The sequence below is a fragment of the Pantherophis guttatus genome, chromosome 1 (genome assembly GCF_059756535.1).
Source record: "Pantherophis guttatus breed Tessera chromosome 1, ASM5975653v1, whole genome shotgun sequence".
NCBI classification, from domain to species: Eukaryota; Metazoa; Chordata; class Lepidosauria; order Squamata; family Colubridae; genus Pantherophis; species Pantherophis guttatus.
In genome coordinates this window covers 293551980-293569844 of record NC_142063.1, presented here as the reverse complement: position 1 = coordinate 293569844, position 17865 = coordinate 293551980, and the positions used below count along the sequence as shown (strand labels likewise).

At 37.9% G+C, this 17865-nt stretch overlaps 1 protein-coding gene across 16 annotated transcripts in view; it reads left to right on the top strand.

The window, feature by feature from the left end:
- PSEN2 (presenilin 2) overlaps nt 1-17576 on the top strand; it is a 56220-nt gene extending 38644 nt beyond the window's left edge. For 7 of the 16 annotated variants that reach the window (XM_034427946.3, XM_087883133.1, XM_034427944.3 and 4 more), the window contains 9 exons: nt 1415-1644; nt 2474-2615; nt 3736-3803; nt 4779-4999; nt 7274-7372; nt 8687-8764; nt 9311-9445; nt 10539-10657; nt 12749-17576. In XM_034427946.3, the coding sequence (XP_034283837.1) occupies nt 1415-1644; nt 2474-2615; nt 3736-3803; nt 4779-4999; nt 7274-7372; nt 8687-8764; nt 9311-9445; nt 10539-10657; nt 12749-12904 (1248 nt within the window). In that variant the 3' untranslated portion in view covers nt 12905-17576. The remainder of the gene's footprint in view (nt 1-1414; nt 1645-2473; nt 2616-3735; nt 3804-4778; nt 5000-7273; nt 7373-8686; nt 8765-9310; nt 9446-10538; nt 10658-12748) is intronic. The other 9 variants (XM_087883139.1, XM_087883135.1, XM_034427947.3 and 6 more) reach the window with 2 other exon arrangements.
- The last annotated feature ends 289 nt before the right edge of the window (nt 17577-17865 follow it).

Sequence of the window (17865 nt, the reverse complement as noted above, 5' to 3'; positions counted from 1 at the left end):
CATTTATATGAAATCAGGTTTTGTCTGGGCCCTGAAAAAAGTCCCTAATGTACATTACTTCCTGCGCAATGCAGTACCTATTACAATGTCCTTGACTGATGGCTATTCAACCTCTACTTAAATAGATCAAGCAAAAGAAAACTCACTATATCCCAAGGCAGTTCTAATGCTGAACCGTACTATCAGGAAACATCTAAATTTAGTTAGAATCAGATTTGTCTTCCACGCACTAACAGAAAACAAATCTGCTCCTTTGTTTGAATAGCATCCAGTTATAGTATATAATGGTGATCCTGTTCTCTGTGTGAGGTCATTTCTGGGAGTCCTTCTTTTGTATCTTTCAAAGGGCTAGACTGGCAGTTTTAGATATTCAAGTACATTAGGATAGTTTTCCCACTCTTCCCCCATCACAGATATATTGGACTATGTACTAACCAAGTAGGACTATTACCCATCCTGGTTGGGGGTATGGAGTTGACATCCAAAGCATTGGGCTGGCTGTGTTAAAGTATTTGAGCCTGAGCCACCTTCTCACACCAGGATTTCACATTAATTTTTAAAGTCAGCTAGTGGCTGATAAATCAAAAACCCTCCCTCCTACCATAACCTCACATGGTAAGACTGCACAAGTAAAGATATGCTCTCACTGAGGAAGTATATCTGTGTGCCATCAATTGTGTTCTCTTTTTTTTCCTTTCATTTAATTGTGCCTGATTTGTTTGAGACTGCCTGGACTTTTCTTGTAAATTTTCCTTCAATTTTCTTCTCAAGGTTTTTCAGATGTGATTTGCCATTGTCTCCTTCCATGGCTGACAGAAAGTGGCTGGCCCAAGGCCACCAAGCTGGCTTTGTGCCTAAGGCAGGACTGGAACTCATGGTTAAGAGTCCATGAGTTCTAGTCCTGCCTTAGATTAACTAGCTATAGACTCTATAGATTCTATATATAGATTCTATATATAGACTCTATATCTATATAGATTCTATATAATTACTATAGGCTCTTGTTTTTACAATTCATGACAGAAGTTGGCAGATTTTAGCAGTTAGTAAGGACAATCATGTAATTGTGAGGGTCCATATTGTATTTTCAGAATTTGATCGTGGGGATAAAGGATGGGGGAAAATAGGTAGTATTGAACTGGATTATTTTGTGCGGCCTTCTGTCACATTATGTCAGCTGAGGCATTACGGTTGCTGGACATGTTCCTTAACCTCTGAAAACAGCAACTTTCTGAATAATTTTCTTTTATTCCTCAGTTTCCTACAATGTTTTTGTCTTCTCTGTTTCTAGATGTCTGAAATGACCCTTTTGGCAAGATGCCTTTTGAAGGCATTAAGCAGTCCAGAAAGAACTATATTGGGAAAGTAGATCTATACAATGGTTGCTAACTGTTTCTGTTTATTGTTATTGCAGAATAGACGTACTGGCAGCACTAGCAGCTCTAATAAAGTGGAGGGACATGGGCCTGATCCAGAAAGAGCAGCAAAAGGACATATTGTGCTGGATAATGAAGAAGAAGAGTTGACCTTAAAATATGGAGCAAAGCATGTGATCATGCTGTTTGTGCCTGTAACACTGTGCATGGTGGTAGTTGTTGCAACCATTAAGTCAGTCCGTTTCTACACTGAGAAGAATGGGCAACTGTAAGTGATTCCTCACAGACTCTAAAAACAATGAATGCATTGTCCCAAAAGTGCTTTTTCAAGAGGCAACTGGACTTTCTTTGTTTTTCTTTGAAGACATTTCACTTCTCATCCAAAAAGCTTCTTCAGCTCTGAGGAAGCAGAAGCTTCTTGGATGAGAAGCGAACCATCTTCAAAGAAAAACAAAGTCCAGTCGCCTCTTGAAAAAGCACTTACGAGACAACTATGACCTGGATGACGGAGAATCTCCATAGACAATGAATGCATTAGTTACATTAAGATTATTTTCTATTTAGCTTCTTCCGGGGGGGGGGGGCATTGGATTGCAAACTCCCATAATTCCTAAGCAGAAATAGTAAATTTGTGGTAAAGCATGGAGACATCCAGGAGTCTTAATTTTTTTTTAATGTGTGCTGTGTTGTTGTAAGTCCACATGAAATCAGATATATATAAATACAAACACTACTGGATTTCACAAGTTGAAAATCCCTGTACTTCAATGATATTTCCATAATCTCTGCATAATAAGTTGCTTAATTTTTTCCAATCTGGAATCATTCAGATGTTTTGGTGTTCAAATCCCTTTGGCCACCCTGGATAAAAATTAATGAGTGGAAATCCAGCATACCTTGATTGGGGGATGGTACTGTAGCTAAAGATACGGTAAATTCAAAAGCTACCTTGCCTGATTTATAAATGTCTTGTTTCTATTGCCTCTGTGTTTCAGCTAAAGATTGGCATTTTGTAATACATATATTTTGGAGGGATTGGGTTTTGTCTTGGTAGTCAGTCAGCTTCTTCTATTAAGATACTTTGCCTTTTCTTTCAGGATTTATACCCCCTTCAGTGAAGATACCCCCTATGTGGGCCAGCGTCTACTGAGCTCTGTGTTGAATACCATCATCATGATCAGTGTTATTCTAGTGATGACCATCTTTTTGGTTTTGCTGTACAAATATCGTTGCTATAAGGCAAGGCTTTGAATATGTTAGTCAAGGGCCTCAAATTATAAAAGCTTTTTAATTAATTCTGTCAGATACTTTCATTCCATGGCGATCAGCATTCTTTAGGCATGATCCTCAGTGATTCTTATGGTATACCTTTGCAACGTCATTTTAGGCAATTTGTCTGCATTTTTGCATGGATTGGAAACATTTAGAAGTGTTATCACACCTTTTAAAAAACGTTGATTGCAGAAAAGTAATATTTTAAAGAATTTTGCAGGATTTAGAAGACCTCAATGTTATTTTTCAATATTTTAAATTGTTCAAACTGTTGGTAAAGAATTAAGATCTTTCTATAGAGTTATCTTTACACATTAAAGGGGTTCCTCTCCTCTATATGTTCTATATCACAGGTGACAAACTGGATTTCTTCAAGGGCCGGATCAGCATTGTAGTTCTCCGCGGGCTGGTGGTGGTGGGAGACAGGACAGATGCCTCCTGCAGCACCCTGCCAGCCAAAGTGGGGCACCGGGGAATGCACATGGCCCCCCACACCTTGTTTTCAGCCTGGCAGCTTCTGCACCACCCTGCCGGCCAAATTGGGCGCCCGGGGGTGGGCTGTGCACGGCCACCCCACGCCCCATTTTGGCTGCCAGAGACACTGCAGGCCAATCCTTTGCTATTTGCAGGCCAGCCCCGTGGGCCAGATTTAATGACCCCTTGGGTTGGATCTGGCCCGCGAGCCTTGAGTTTGACACCACTGAAAACTTTAAAGATCAATTAGGTAGCAAAATAAATGAAGCGGAAATCAAGCTTTTTACTCTTGTCAGAGCTGCACAGAAATTACATAGTCCCTTGGAAGTAATTTTTCCCTGAAAAACTCTTGGCATTTTACAGTGAAAACTTTTTTTTTCTAACTTCCTATGAATTTTTTGACTTTCATTTAGAGTTAGAGGTCCTCTTAACTCATCTTTGTCTTCCTAAGGAAGCCCTCCCCCCTCTCTCCAGGTATGCTAGCATGTGCTGGGAAGGCTCCCTTGCCTAGGAAGTGAATTGAAGAGAGACTTATAAGCAAAACCAGGTCAATGGAGTCATCTTTGGAATGTGCAAGAAAGATACCTAAATAGCATATTGTCATCTTTTGCAGTTCATTCATGGGTGGCTGATTCTCTCATCGCTGATGCTTTTGTTTCTCTTCACTTACATCTATCTTGGGTAAGTGAGAACTGTGAATCCTAAATCACTTAGTATTCCTTTAAACAAGGATAGACACAGGTTAGTGTAGATCCTAATGAGGGATTGCTAAATGATTTACAAGGGTTTTTCCTTCAGATTTTTGAAAAATAACAGGAAAACATATATGATCAGCAAAAAAAGATGAAACAACATGACACAAAAAGAGAATAGCATGAGCAGGGAAGAGGAAAAAAGCAAGTTCCTTCAAAATGAATGTTCATTCTTAAATAATGAGCGTCTTTATATGGTTAAAGAAGGGGAATAGTCTGTTGGAGCTTTGCTTTCATTCTCATATTTCCTATAGTCTGAGAAAGCAGTCACTGCTTAGTAACTATGCCAGGTCATTAAATGGTATTTGTATAATTGTGTGAAATTTAGGTTGACTGTGTTAGCAAAATTTCAGATAGCATTTGAAATATATTTATGATAGACAAGACTAGATGGCTCTTGCTTCTATTTGTTAGCTTTTAAAATTAGGTTGAGTTAGTTATTGTGTAATATCCCCTTCCTAATCTAGTTGGTCCATTTGTATTTTGTATTCTGAATTAAAATATCAGCTTTCCCACCCACTTCCGAGGGATCTGTAGTGGGGACGATGGCTTATTAGTTAAGTAGTTGTAGAACATCTCTAATGTGGTTGTTTTCTTCTCTTTGACATCACATAATAACTTACTGGGACAAAATTATGCTGATTCCAAAGAGCTGTGATTAGATTAGTATCTGCTTGGCTAGATGGTCACATATTGTAATGTGACATGGGATCAGGTATTTTGATCCTATTTTGATCCCATGAGCCTTGGAAGCTCAGTTATACAGCACATGATTTTGATCATATATCTGCAACTTCCCTGTTCTTCCTCTCTCCTATATAGTGCAGGATGACCTTGTGTTAGTTAACAAGTTACTACATCATGGCAGCGAATTACTTTTTGGTTGTTGTTTTTTGTCTGACAGCGAAGTACTCAAGACCTACAACGTGGCTATGGATTACCCTACCCTGTTCTTTGTCATCTGGAATTTTGGAGCAGTTGGGATGATTTGCATCCACTGGAAGGGGCCTTTGAAACTTCAGCAAGCCTATCTCATTATGATCAGTGCCTTGATGGCTTTAGTTTTCATTAAGTACTTGCCAGAGTGGTCAGCTTGGGTCATCCTGGGAGGCATCTCTGTTTATGGTATGTCTACAACAGAACGATTTGTAAGGTGATCCTCCTCTGCAAACTGAGTGTGTCTTTTGTGAGGAGACTAAACCAAGTTAATGCTGCATCCTAGAAATCATAAATAATGATAAATATTAAATCTTTGCATTTCACCTCAGAGAGATTATTTCTGCTTTGAAACCTGTATTCAGAAAGTTGCATTCAAATATTGCAGTAAACCTTGATTTATTATGGTCTTCTCCAGGCTGAGTTTGCGTATTACTCTAATCTGATTGCAAGCTCCACTCTGATAATAGCCGCTAATGCTTTCCAAACCTGACAAGCCATAGATTGTCAAAAATGGGAGAAGTATTCTAACTGTTCTGTGGAGCCCCGTGTAGAGCCAAGGAGAGCAAACTGTGGTAACTGATTATAATCATTATTCATTATGACATTGGAATGTGGCTCCCAGTCGGCTGCATTGAAACAACAATCAAAGCAAATCTTTAAAGGGATTTTTTAAAAAAATCCAATAATTGTTCTAAAATACATGCTAAGAGACTGGCCAGTTTTAAGTACTATAGATCAGAGATGGCTAACCTTTTTGCCGTTGCGTGCCAAAAGCAGAGGGAAACACGGAGGAGGATGTGCCCACACCCATGATTCAATGCCTCCCTGTGCCCTGTCCCCCCCCGCATAGGTGCACATGCCCCCCCACGTTCCCATGCGCATGCGCGCATGAGCCTCTTCACACCCTGTTTTGGGCCTAGCGGGCCTAACTGAAGCCTCCAGAGGGTGAAAACAGCCTCACCCACCCCCCCAGAGGCCGGAAACAGTCCATTTCCTGACTTCCGGTAGGCCCGGTTTTTGCCCTCCCCAGGTTCCAGAAGCTTTCCTGGAGTCTGGGGAGGGCGAAAACGGCCTCCCACTCCCCCTGGAGGCCCCCTGGAGGCCAGAAATGGCCCGTTTCCTGACTTCCGGTGGGCCTGCTAGGACCTTTTTTCGCCCTCCCCAGGTTTCAGAAACTTTCCTGGAGGCTGGGGAGGGCGAAAACCGCCTCCCTCATCCCCCTCCCCCGGAGGCCGGAAATGGCCTCCCAGAGCCTCCGCGCGAGCCCTGTACTTACTGGCATCCAAAATAGGCCGTGTGGAGACCCCTGGGAGGGGAGATATGGGCGGGGCCAGCCGAAAATCAGCTGGCCAGCGCACTGGAGCTGAGCTAGGGCAAGGCTTGCGTGTCAGAAGATATGGCTCTGCGTGCCACCTGTGGCACATGTGCCATAGGTTCCCCATCATGGTTATAGATGGTTGTCAACTTACAACAGTTCATTTAGTGACAGTTCAAAGTTACAACTGCACTGAAAAAACTGACTTATGGTAATTTTTCAGTTATAATTTTTGTAGCATCCCCATGGTCATATGATCAAAATTCAGGTGCTTGGCATCTGGTTCACACCTATGACCATTGCTGTGTCCCAATGTCTTCTGATCACCTTTTGCAGCCTTTTGGCAAGCAAAGTCAATGGGGAAGCCCAAATCACTTAGCAACCAGATTAGTAATTTATCAGCTGCAGTGATTCACTTAACTGTGGCAAGAAAGGTCATGAAAAGGGGCAAAACTCACTTAACAAATGTCTCAGTAACATAATTTTTGGATTCAATTGTGGTTGAGGATTACCTGTATACAAAAAATGTTTCTCAAAACTAATCCTGCGCAGTCTAAGAATATGTTTTTACTTAAATATTTCTTCAATTCTAGTTTCTTTCCAATTGTCCCTTTTGCTCTTTCAATTATTATATTGGCTACATTTCTTCACAATATTTTCATTGCAAAGGAGGGGTAATTAAGAGACTGAGAAGAATTTGCAGCTGGATATAAATGAAGTAAGAGATTGTTTGCCATCTTTTCAGTGATATCAAAATTAATTCATAAGTCTGTTAACTTGCTTTGCCTAATGGTAAGGTTGGACTGCATTTGTCAAGAAGGATTAGATTCTGTGTGCCATATAAAGTTCGGTGGTTTTATTTCCCTGGAATTGCTTATATTATATGCGTGTTTTATTCCCTGAATTCCTCTTTCCCTGGTTCTGAAATTGCGTTTATCTCCTCATTTCAAAAAGGAAGCTCTCCAAAATTCAGAATGCTTTCTTTGTATATTGTACTCTATTTTACTGCTATTATTATGATTTAGTAAAGCCATAAGTGCCTTTTGAGAGAAGTGTGAAAGAATTCCCTGCCATGTATCGGCAGGAAAATTAGATGTTGAGAATGCTACTTGGAATTAAATTGATATTTTTTTTTCTGTCCACAGACTTGATAGCAGTTTTGTGTCCAAAGGGACCTCTCCGAATGTTGGTGGAAACAGCACAAGAGAGAAATGAGCCAATATTTCCTGCACTTATTTATTCCTGTGAGTAAAATACAGGCTTCTTTTGTGTGACTGGCCTTTATAGAATTACCCCTGTTGTAGCAACTAGTGGTGCCTTGTTAATTGAAAATATTATCTCAGAATGAAAACGAAGGAAAATTGAAATTCTCTGTTGATTCTCTCCTGTACAGAGATATTGTTGGATATTCCCAGATCGTGGAAATAGATATAAAATTAAACTTTCTGATTATCTCAGCATTTTTTTAAGAAGAAAGTTTCTGGCCTACAAAGTTAGGTGTTTGCAAGTATGAGCCTGATGCCCAGGTTCCAGATTTCTTTTGATAAGTTACAAATTTTCTCTAATAAATTTTTAAATTTAGGAAGGAAACAGGAATCACTGTTTTGGTTCGGGCTCCTGCTACCACTAGAAATGACAGTGGTATATTGAATTATAGATGTACTGTTACTCCCTGCTGAAAATAAATTTGTAATAAGCCCTGTTAATTGCAGCTCCTTTTAGTTTTCCTGGTCTCCTAAATTGCCTACTGTAATGAAGCTGCTGAAGAATCTTGTAAGGCCAGTGGGAAGAAATTGTGTGGATAAAATCTAATTTGCTCTATGTTTAAAAAAGACAAAGACAAATTCAGCATGATTAGGACAGCCATTCTTTCATTTTGATATTACTGTACTCCAAGGCCACTGGGAATCAGATTAATTGGATATCTGGAGTCATATCTGATTTGGCTGTCCAAAAGGGAGAGTAACCTGATTTTGCCTCCTGGGTCTGAAGGGTTTTTTAAGTCCAAAATATTTGTTTGTGTGAATTTGTGTACTTCTCCCATCTTTTTGTTCCTTGCTTTTGCCTATAAAACAAATTATGAAATAATTTAAATGAAAATAACATAGACCTTATCTGCAAGTTAATAGTATTGTTAAGCATCTATGGAGATTCCCAATCATCCAGTTCATGGTTGTCCCAAATATGCTTTTTTTCAAAAGGCAACTACTTTCTTGGGGTTTTTTTTTTTTCTTTGAAAATGTTTCCTTTCTCATCAAGAAGTTTCTTTAGTTCTGAAGAAGTGAACTGAATTGAAGAAGCTTCTAGGATGAGAAGCTTAACATTTCAAATAAAAAAATCAAGAAAATCCAGTTGCCTTTTGAAAAAAAATATTTTTGGGAATACTGTTAAGCTGTGTACTGATAGGCAAATACAAGTATCTATAGCATTGACACATTTTCTTAATATATGACAATTGAGAAATGTAGGGTGGGCTTTTGATTATACTGTACTTTTTAACTTTGATCAATCCATCAGTCTTGTTTCATAAATTGTATATTGTTTGCTCTTTCTTTCAGCTGCTATGATGTGGACAATAGGAATGGCAAAGCCAGACAATGCACAAAGAAGGTCTTCTCAGGAGATACGGGATCCAGGTAATTTATACACTTGATACAACAAGGATCATTCTTTTGTTGTTAAATAGAATTTAAATGGAATCTGCAATGCATTATATTCACTGGATTTCTTACTTATTGCAAGCTATTATAAAGGGAAGTTTCCATGAGACTTGTATGGGAACTGCATTAGAAATCTCTGCATTGAAAGAGTTAATTCAATTACTGACTGAAGAATGGTTCTGAATCCTTTGACAATTTATGCACAGAAAAAAGATTTTTTTTAAATGTGAGAGTAGATTGATTGTAAGATTCAGATCCAGCATGACTAGTCATATGAATTTATGAACCTTGTAAACAACATTAGGAAAACTATAAATTCTACACCCTAGCTCTGTGACAACAGAGAACAAATCAGTCATCTTCTCCATGACAACTGGGGTAAATCAGTATTATTGCACAGTCTTGTTACAACAGAGGGAACTTTTATTCTAACATTTTTTTTCTTAAATTTTACTGTAATACATTGATTTTTCTTGTTTGGGCTTGTCTTTTTCTCATTGTTATGCATCAAATTGGCTGAAGAAGCAGAGACCCATGACAATTCTTCATATGCTGAGCCTGAAGTTCCAGAAATGAGAAACTCAACTATTGATCAAACTGGCCAACAACTTGGTCAAATTGCCCGCAACTTTGAGGAAAGCCAGGAGGAGGAAGAAAGTAAGCTGTTGTCACTTAAGCAAATTAAAAATTCACTATCATTAATCCTTTAAAATAAGAGATTGCAGAAGTGTTTTAGTGACATCAGGGTCAGTGGGCGGAGCCTCCCGCCGGTTTTACTACCGGTTCTATAGAACCGGTGCGAACTGGGGGCAACCCACTACTGGCTACAAGGGAGTATGGTTTGCTCTGTGTTACAAGTCAGTGTTGGTGGGAGTGTTCTTGGTGATTCCTTGATTAGTTTACTGTGTGATTGTCTGAATGGTTCCTTGATTAGGGAATTGTTTACTACTTGATTGTTGGTCTAGTATTAATCTTGGTGTTAGTCTTTCCTTATCTGGGTGTTGATTACTGACAAGGAGGTGTTTTGACCTTTTTGTTTCCTTTTTAGCTTTTTGTTTGTCTCTTTTGAATGAAGATGTTGTTTGTGCTTGTTGATGGCTGATTTGTCTAAGTTCCAGACTTCTCTAATGTTTTTGGACTTAGCTTGGTCTAGAATGATGATCACAGTTTCCCAACAGAGATCCAATACCACTCACTTTTAGCACTGATTATGTTACCTGGCTGGATAATGAAATATCTGCAAGAAAAATAACTAAGCTCAGAGAGCACCGAGAACCCCACTGATATTGTTCAACTTCCTGGACAAAATTCTGGAGGAACAGCCAGGACTTCAGAGCCTTATGGAAAGACTAAAAATGTTGGGGTCTTCAGAGTCTTGGTGATGGTTTTCTACAAGCTGGGGGCAGCACAGAGAAAACATGTCTCCAGGGCCCAAGAAAATGGCATTATTTGATGGAGGAAACACAAAGCATGCCCCTTCTGCTAGACTTGGTGGGTGGGAAGAAACAATGGGGGACAGGTGGTCCCACAAATAGCCTGATCCTACGCCATGTAGATCTTTACAGGAGGTAATCAGCACCTATAAAAATAAAAAAGTTATTATTTTTAAAAGTCAGAAAATTTGGTATACAAAGGAAAGTTTCTGAGAGCCCCGTGATGTTCATAAATGTCATGTTTGCTAAACCTAACTTAAATTATGTGTTGGACCAGAGATGCAGCTATCTGATAGAATTATTTTTACTTCTAATAGGAGGAGTCAAGCTGGGTCTAGGAGACTTTATATTCTATAGCGTGCTTGTCGGCAAAGCAGCTGCCACTGCTAGTGGAGACTGGAATACAACATTGGCTTGTTTTGTAGCCATCCTCATAGTAAGTGAAAAAAAATACAGTAAGTCGGTACCATTGTACTTTCGGCTTCTTTCCCTATTGTGCTTCCTTTTGAGTGCAAACCTGAGGATAAGAATTATCTCAGAATTGTGACCTGTTCTGGGATTATTTTTTTGCATGGGAGAAAAGACAGAAATTATTTAAATACCTATTCTTCGTCGTTTGACATACTATAAAACAAGGTTAGCAGCATGGATTATCAGCGCTGGGTCCTAGACATTTGAACACTTGATTGAGAGGGCTTACACAAATGATAATAAGTGGGTTTTTTAACAGGATCAGTTTGAATCTTTAGGGTGATATGACATTCTGTTTAGCTTCTATTATTAAGATCTGAAAGGTGATGACAACCTAAATGTTATTTTCTTTTTTCACTATTTAAGTAAGTGTTTCTAAACCTTAGCAATTTTAAGATATGTGGATCTCTACTTCCCAAATTTCCCAGCCAGCCATTGTTTAAATGCACATTTAACACTGGTTTAAATGTTTATTTAAATAAACATTAAATACCAGATATTAAAAATGCCCCAACAGAAGCAAGAATAGAAGAATGTATAGTTCAGGAATATAGCAATAGCACTTAGACTTATATACCGCTTCATAGTGCTTTTACAGCCCTCTCTAAGCAGTTTACAGAGTCAGCATATTACCCCCAACAATCTGGGTCCTCATTTTATCCACCTTGTAAGGATGGAAGGCTGAGTCAACCTTGAGCCGGCAAGATTTGAACTGCAGATAGCAGTCAGCTGAAGTAACCTGCAGTACTGCACTCTTACCACTGCGCCACCTCGGCTCTACAAATATATACTCAGTTGTACTCTTAAGCAAAGCTAGAAAAATTTCGGCATCCATATTCTAATTCGAGTTAATAAGTTTACCTCTAGGCAGCTAAAGCATATTTAGGGGACTGAAGTAGGGTACAACATTAATAACACAGTGGAGCAAATCCTTACCGTATTTTTCAGACTATAAGACGCACCTAAATTTAGAAGAGGAAAACAACCAAAAAAAGTTTTTGGCCTACCTTTTTTCGGGCCTTTTTCAATCTTTTTTCGGCCTGTATCTGGGGCTTTTTTCAGCCCATTTTCGAGGCTTTTTGGGTCTGTTTTCGAGGCTTTTTGGGGGCCGCTTTCGAGGCTTTTTTGGAGCTGCTTTCGAGGCTTTTGGGGGGCTGTTTTTTTAAAAAAGGGCCGATAAAAGCCTCAAAAACATACCGAAAAAATCCCCGAAAATGGGCCAAAAAAAGCCCCCAAAACAGGCCAAAAAAAAGCCTTGAAAATGGGCCAAAAAAAGGCCTGAAAAAGGCTGAAAAAAGTCCAGAAAACAGGGCATGTGGAGGCCCAAAAAAATGGCTGGTGGGTGGGCGGGGCTTTGCCAATATTCAGTCTATAAGACACACAGACATTTTCGCCCTCTTTTGGGAGACAAAAAAGCATGTCTTATAGTCCGAAAAATATGGTATTTTATTTTTCTCACACCTAGTAAGCTAATATGGTAGGGACCATCCTAGTCTCAGGGAACAATATTTTTATATATATATTTATATATATATAAAGTGCTGCAGTTGAAAAGGCCATTCTCCAACCCCCTGTTTTCTTCATCTTCTGAGAAGGTGGAAACTTTCCAAAACTATCTTCTTGCTAACGCATACCAGGGGAGATTTAGTAAACAGTTTCAGGGTAACATGGACCCAATCCAAAAGATCCTGTAGCTAATAAACAGCACCTTGAATTGCAACCAGTGCAGCTGCTATAACAGGAGGAGGAATTAAACCCATTTTGTTTTGTTAAACCCATTTCTTCAGATCAGCAATCCAGCAACTACAATTTGTGCCAGCTGTAGACTTTGGATCATCTTCATGGGGTAGCCGGCCATGTAGACCAATTTGCAGGAATCCAGCAGAGTTAATAGCAAAGGCATGAATGAGAAATTATTTCATCTTCAGATGAAATAATTTCTCATTCATTTCTTGTTTCTGTATCACAGGATTTTAATATTTTTTACATTTATCTGTACAAAAAATATTCTAGCTAAGTATAGTCCTGCTGATCATGTTCCTTTTCTTTCCCTTAGGGTCTTTGCTTAACTCTTCTATTGCTTGCAGTCTTTAAGAAGGCACTACCTGCTCTTCCCATCTCCATCACCTTTGGCCTGATCTTCTACTTCTCAACAGATTATCTCATGCAACCTTTCATGGACACCCTTGCAGCTCATCAGTTATATATCTAAGAATAATGGTGATCCTGTTTAAGAGCTTCCACGGGCAGCAGGCCAATTTTCAGTGGATAAAACCTTGTGAATTTTACTCTTAATTCCATACCTATTTCACAGGAAACACTAAAAAAAAAACAGTTTTGCTAGTTTCCCCTGGAACTTTGCAGCTGGTTCTTCAGACTATTAATGCTGCAGGTATCAGAATCTATGCAGCCTGAACTGACTTGCACGTATTCAGAGCTGTGTTCACCCAGATCGTTTGGAGCATAGAATTATTATTGATGACCTTCCTCTTCATATTTTTCATATATTAATTTTTTACTTTGTGTAGAAGGTAGATTGATTGCATTACCTTAAGGTAAAATGGAGAATCTGTCTTGAGAGAGCATTGGTATTGAGAAGTTTAAAGTCCACTTTATATAATTGCACAGTAATAATAATACAGGGTATTTTTTTAACATTGAAAAAGCACTCTTTGAGAGAAATACAATTCAAGTACAGGAACTGTCTGAAAGGAGAGCAGAGTATAGGGAGTTGTGGTTTCTACAACTACACCACTAAAAGTGGGCTGTTCAAATCTCTTATACAATAACAGCTAACCATGGGCTATCGTGGAACTTTTGACATTCCTGGTTTCCACAGTAAAATCAGCAAGAAGCAAATTGCAAACAGCAGAACTGTTTTACTGATCCTTTGCTTGTTCCACTGGGAGGCTTGATGCTGACATAGATTAGTTTACCTTCCAGGTACTCTAAATGAAGGTATCTTAATCTCTGGCTATGTTCCCATATCATTCATAGCCAGATTTCATGTAACTATGATTTGCTGAATAATTGGCTGGATTCATGTTATTAATTAAGTCACAAATCATGATTGATATTTATGGGTTCAACATGCTTAGCAACCTCATATTGCATTTTATATCCTTTCAATATCCTTTCAATTAAAAACAAAACGAGAAGTAAAATGATGCAAAGCACTACTCTGTAGGTTTTTATAGTGATGGGACACAATCTTGCCAGTTAGCCTTCTGTTAAATGACTGCTTGTATCCCTCATTGCAACCATTTGTGGGAACGTCTGTAAACTGTTCTCAAAGTTCTAAATGTTTCACAGCTCACAAAGATTAATGTGGCCTTAAACTGGGTTCACATAATATACTATGCCAAAATTCAAATAAATCACATTATGTGTATAAAGTGTGAAACCATGTCACACGCTCAGTCCCATCTGCCCATTCTGTAATCACAATAGTTTATTTGGCATTGCTCATGTAAACTTGGGGAAAATGACCCAAGGAAAAGAGAACTCATGGTATAGTTATAATTCCATTATTGAATAATCCCATAATGACCCCATAATAACCCCATAAATAATGGCAAACAAGTTCTCTTTTCTTCTCCTCCTAGATTGGATAGCATTAGTGTGACCAAGAAGCCATCCTATAGAGAGTTGAGACTTGATCAGTGGAGTAAATCAGGACTGCTTTAATTCCTTAATCATGAATCCTCTGGAGGTTTATCTTGTACTCCATCAAAGGATGACTTTTTATGCCTGTTAATAAAACTAGATTGGGTTTTGCTAGCAGTAAGAATTCTGGAAGTACGGACAGTTTGTCTTGCCCTGGTTCCTGATCTTCAGAAAGTCTTACGCTTAGAGTAAGAGGCTTTTATGCATAAAGCATGATACGCAAAAGTCTAATTCACTATATTTCTTTTATTTAAAACAGAACAAGAGCACATGTAAAGTTGGCTGAAGTATATATAGTGGTACATACAGTAGTACATGTAGATACTGTATATGCTATGCAACATCTTTTTAATTAAAAAAGATAATTTCCCATAAAATCAATACTTTATTACTATCAGAAAAAAAAATAAAGGGGGAAATGAAATATTAGCTTGTTATAGTTCTCAAAATTGAGTTCTTGCTGAAAATAGTATTGGCTGCAAAAGTAATATTTCCATTTCAACTCCTTTCATTTCTCCCACAAAATCTCTTAATATTTTGTTGCATCAGAACTATTGTTCTGCCACATTTTTTATTAGACCAACTTGGCACAGGAAGTTTTATTCCATTCCATTTTTCTATGCAGCCCCACATAAAATAGAGCCAGAGGAGCTTCAATGATATTGAAAGTTATAAAAAGAGATTTGATACATTAAAGTAGATTGCAGTTCATTTTCAGTGGTTTCTTATGTAGATAGATACATTACATACTACATATTTTATGTAGATAGATACGTTACATACCTATTATGTGAACTGTAAGTGAGGATCAGTATATTGTCTCTATTAATTTATTGTGTGCTTATTGTTTATTCCTCACAATGCATGTTCCTGCATTTCTACCCTAGAGATTCCTTTCTGACAAGTCAGTGCATTTAGATATCTCTTTGCATAGACAAAGTACTTATTTTAGGGGAAGACAAGCATTTTGCCCACCTACATCAGATTATTTCTTATCTTAGTAGTAACACGTGGAGCTAATGCTGGGAAACTGGAGCCTTAAAAGGAGATTCTTACCAGCTAGATTTAGGTTCCTTGCTTCAGTGAGATGTAAATATTTTATTGTTTTAGATAAAATAACTGCATAATTGTTTAATCTGTTCAACCTGAAAAAAATGCTAAAGCTGTAAAGCTTAGAATTCCACTTTCCACTTTGGAACTTCTTAGTAAAAACAACTTAGCTTTGGCTTTCCATTGAGTTATGTTGGGAAGAGAAGGTCACTTTAGAAGTGTTTTTAGGAATACTATACTTTTTTAATTTAAAAGTGAATTATTTTGGAACTATTATAGCTCATAATAAAATTGAAAGGTCACATTGGGCTTATTATAAAAATTAGTCTAAATAAGAAATAGCTAATTCAAGCTTCTTTCTAGGGACATCTTTCATTGTAGGATTTGCTTATTGGTGCTTTATGCTTGTTTTACTGGAAACCTGAGGGTTTTTTTTTTTTAGATGTTACCTTTTGTGAAAAACTTCCTTGATTTAAGTGCAAAGGAATAAAGAATTGACCTTGAATATATATTTCCTGAATATTTTACAGGTAATAAACTAGATTTGAGGCCAGTCCAAGGTAGAAAAACCCAGTAGTGCACCCTATTATTTCATATCTTAATTTATTTCACATGCTGAGAAGAATTCCATTACCATTAGCGACACTGACGAGGGTTAACAGGAACTGTACCCAAGCACATCTCTAGGGCACCAGTTGGTAAATGTGAAATGTGCTCCTTGAACCATATCTGATTTGCTATGCATTTGGCCTACAGTGATTAGCATATACCATATTTAATGCTATAATCCTATATCATCTTAAGCGGAATTATATGGTAAGGAAGAATTCATATCTAGCTAAATACAGATAGTCCTTGACTTACAATTGAACCCAAAATTTGTTGTTAAGTGAGACATTTATTAAGTTAGTTTTGCCCCATTTTACAACCTTTCTTGACACAGTTCTTAAGTGAATTATTGCAGTTGTTAGGGGACACGAACTGTCATAAATGTGAGTCAGTTGCCAGCGGTCTGAATTTTGATCATGGGGATGCTGCAACGGTCATGTGAAAAATAGTGATAAGTCACTTTTTTCAATGTTGTAACTTTGAACTGTCACTAAATGAACTGTTGTAAGTTGAGGACTACCAGTACTTCTGTCCAGGGCCAGGGCGGAGAATTTAGATCTTTAAGATGTTGAAATAATTCCAGCAGCTTAAATCAGAAGGATATTCCTTGTGTAGCAATATTTAGTTGTACAAGGGATGTTTCAAGTCTAGTTCCAACAGGTCACATTCTCTTCGTTTAAGTGTCCTATGCAGTCCCAAATAGCAAATCAATAAAATGAATATTGCACTTAAAATCCCTGCAAGTTCTTATTGCCAATGCAAGCAGAATTAAGATGTGTCATCTTTTTGCTGAGAAGCAAAACTTTACAGTTGGCCAGTACGTGCAAGTATTTGAGGTCACAAGTATATCTAAGCATGTGTGTTTTGTATATATACTGGACTTTTGGTCACATTTTCTCTAGGGCAGAAAAGACTTGCAAATTTTAAAATGTTTTAATAGGACTTTTCTTAACCATTTTGAAATCTTTATTCCAAAAATCCATTAAATACTGTACATGTCTCATTTGTTTCCTTTAGAATGACTTTAGTATAGGACAGAATTTGAATGCATCCAGTGCAGCCTTTGGCTTAAAAATAAGTGTGGGCTTAGTCCAGTGGGGAAATCCAAATTTTTTTACTACCGGTTCTGTGGGCGTGGCTTGGTGGGCATGGTAGGGGAAGGATACTACAAAATCTACATTCCCACCCCACTCTGGGGCCAGCCAGAGGTGGTATTTGCTGGTTCTCCAAATTACTCAAAATTTCCACTACTGGTTCTCCAGCTTAGTCAATGCCTGGGTGAGAAATAATTAGGAAAGTTTCTCTCTCTCCCTATATGTGCTTAATAACAATGTTTTATAATATATTAATTTTGCATAAATTAATTAGTAAAGTCTGGACAACAGAAACAACCAAAAATCTGTTTGAATACATTCCTAAGTTGCTGGGTTCTCATGATGGACATAGTATGTGTGCAGGGACAGTGCAAATATACAGAATATGTACAGAAAATTATTCTTAAAATATGATTATTGAAATATGAATACAATAAAGTGATGGTATAACTACCAAGGACTGTTGATTTGTATACTGAAGTTATTCTGGTGGGAATAGTTAACAGGCATGCAAATTGGATTTATTTAAGGTGATTTAGATCGTACCAGTTGTGCCACTCTACCAGCAAGGTGATGAAGCAAGACAAAATTAGTTTCCCTATTCAACTACAATTCATTTTCATTATTTACTTGTGATACTTTTTTTTTAGCAACTAGAAATAGAAGTAGCAAGTTTTATTTAAATATCTATTTTGACGTAGAAAAAAATCAATAGATAACTTTAAATGATCGTGAAAACTTTTTTTCACTAACT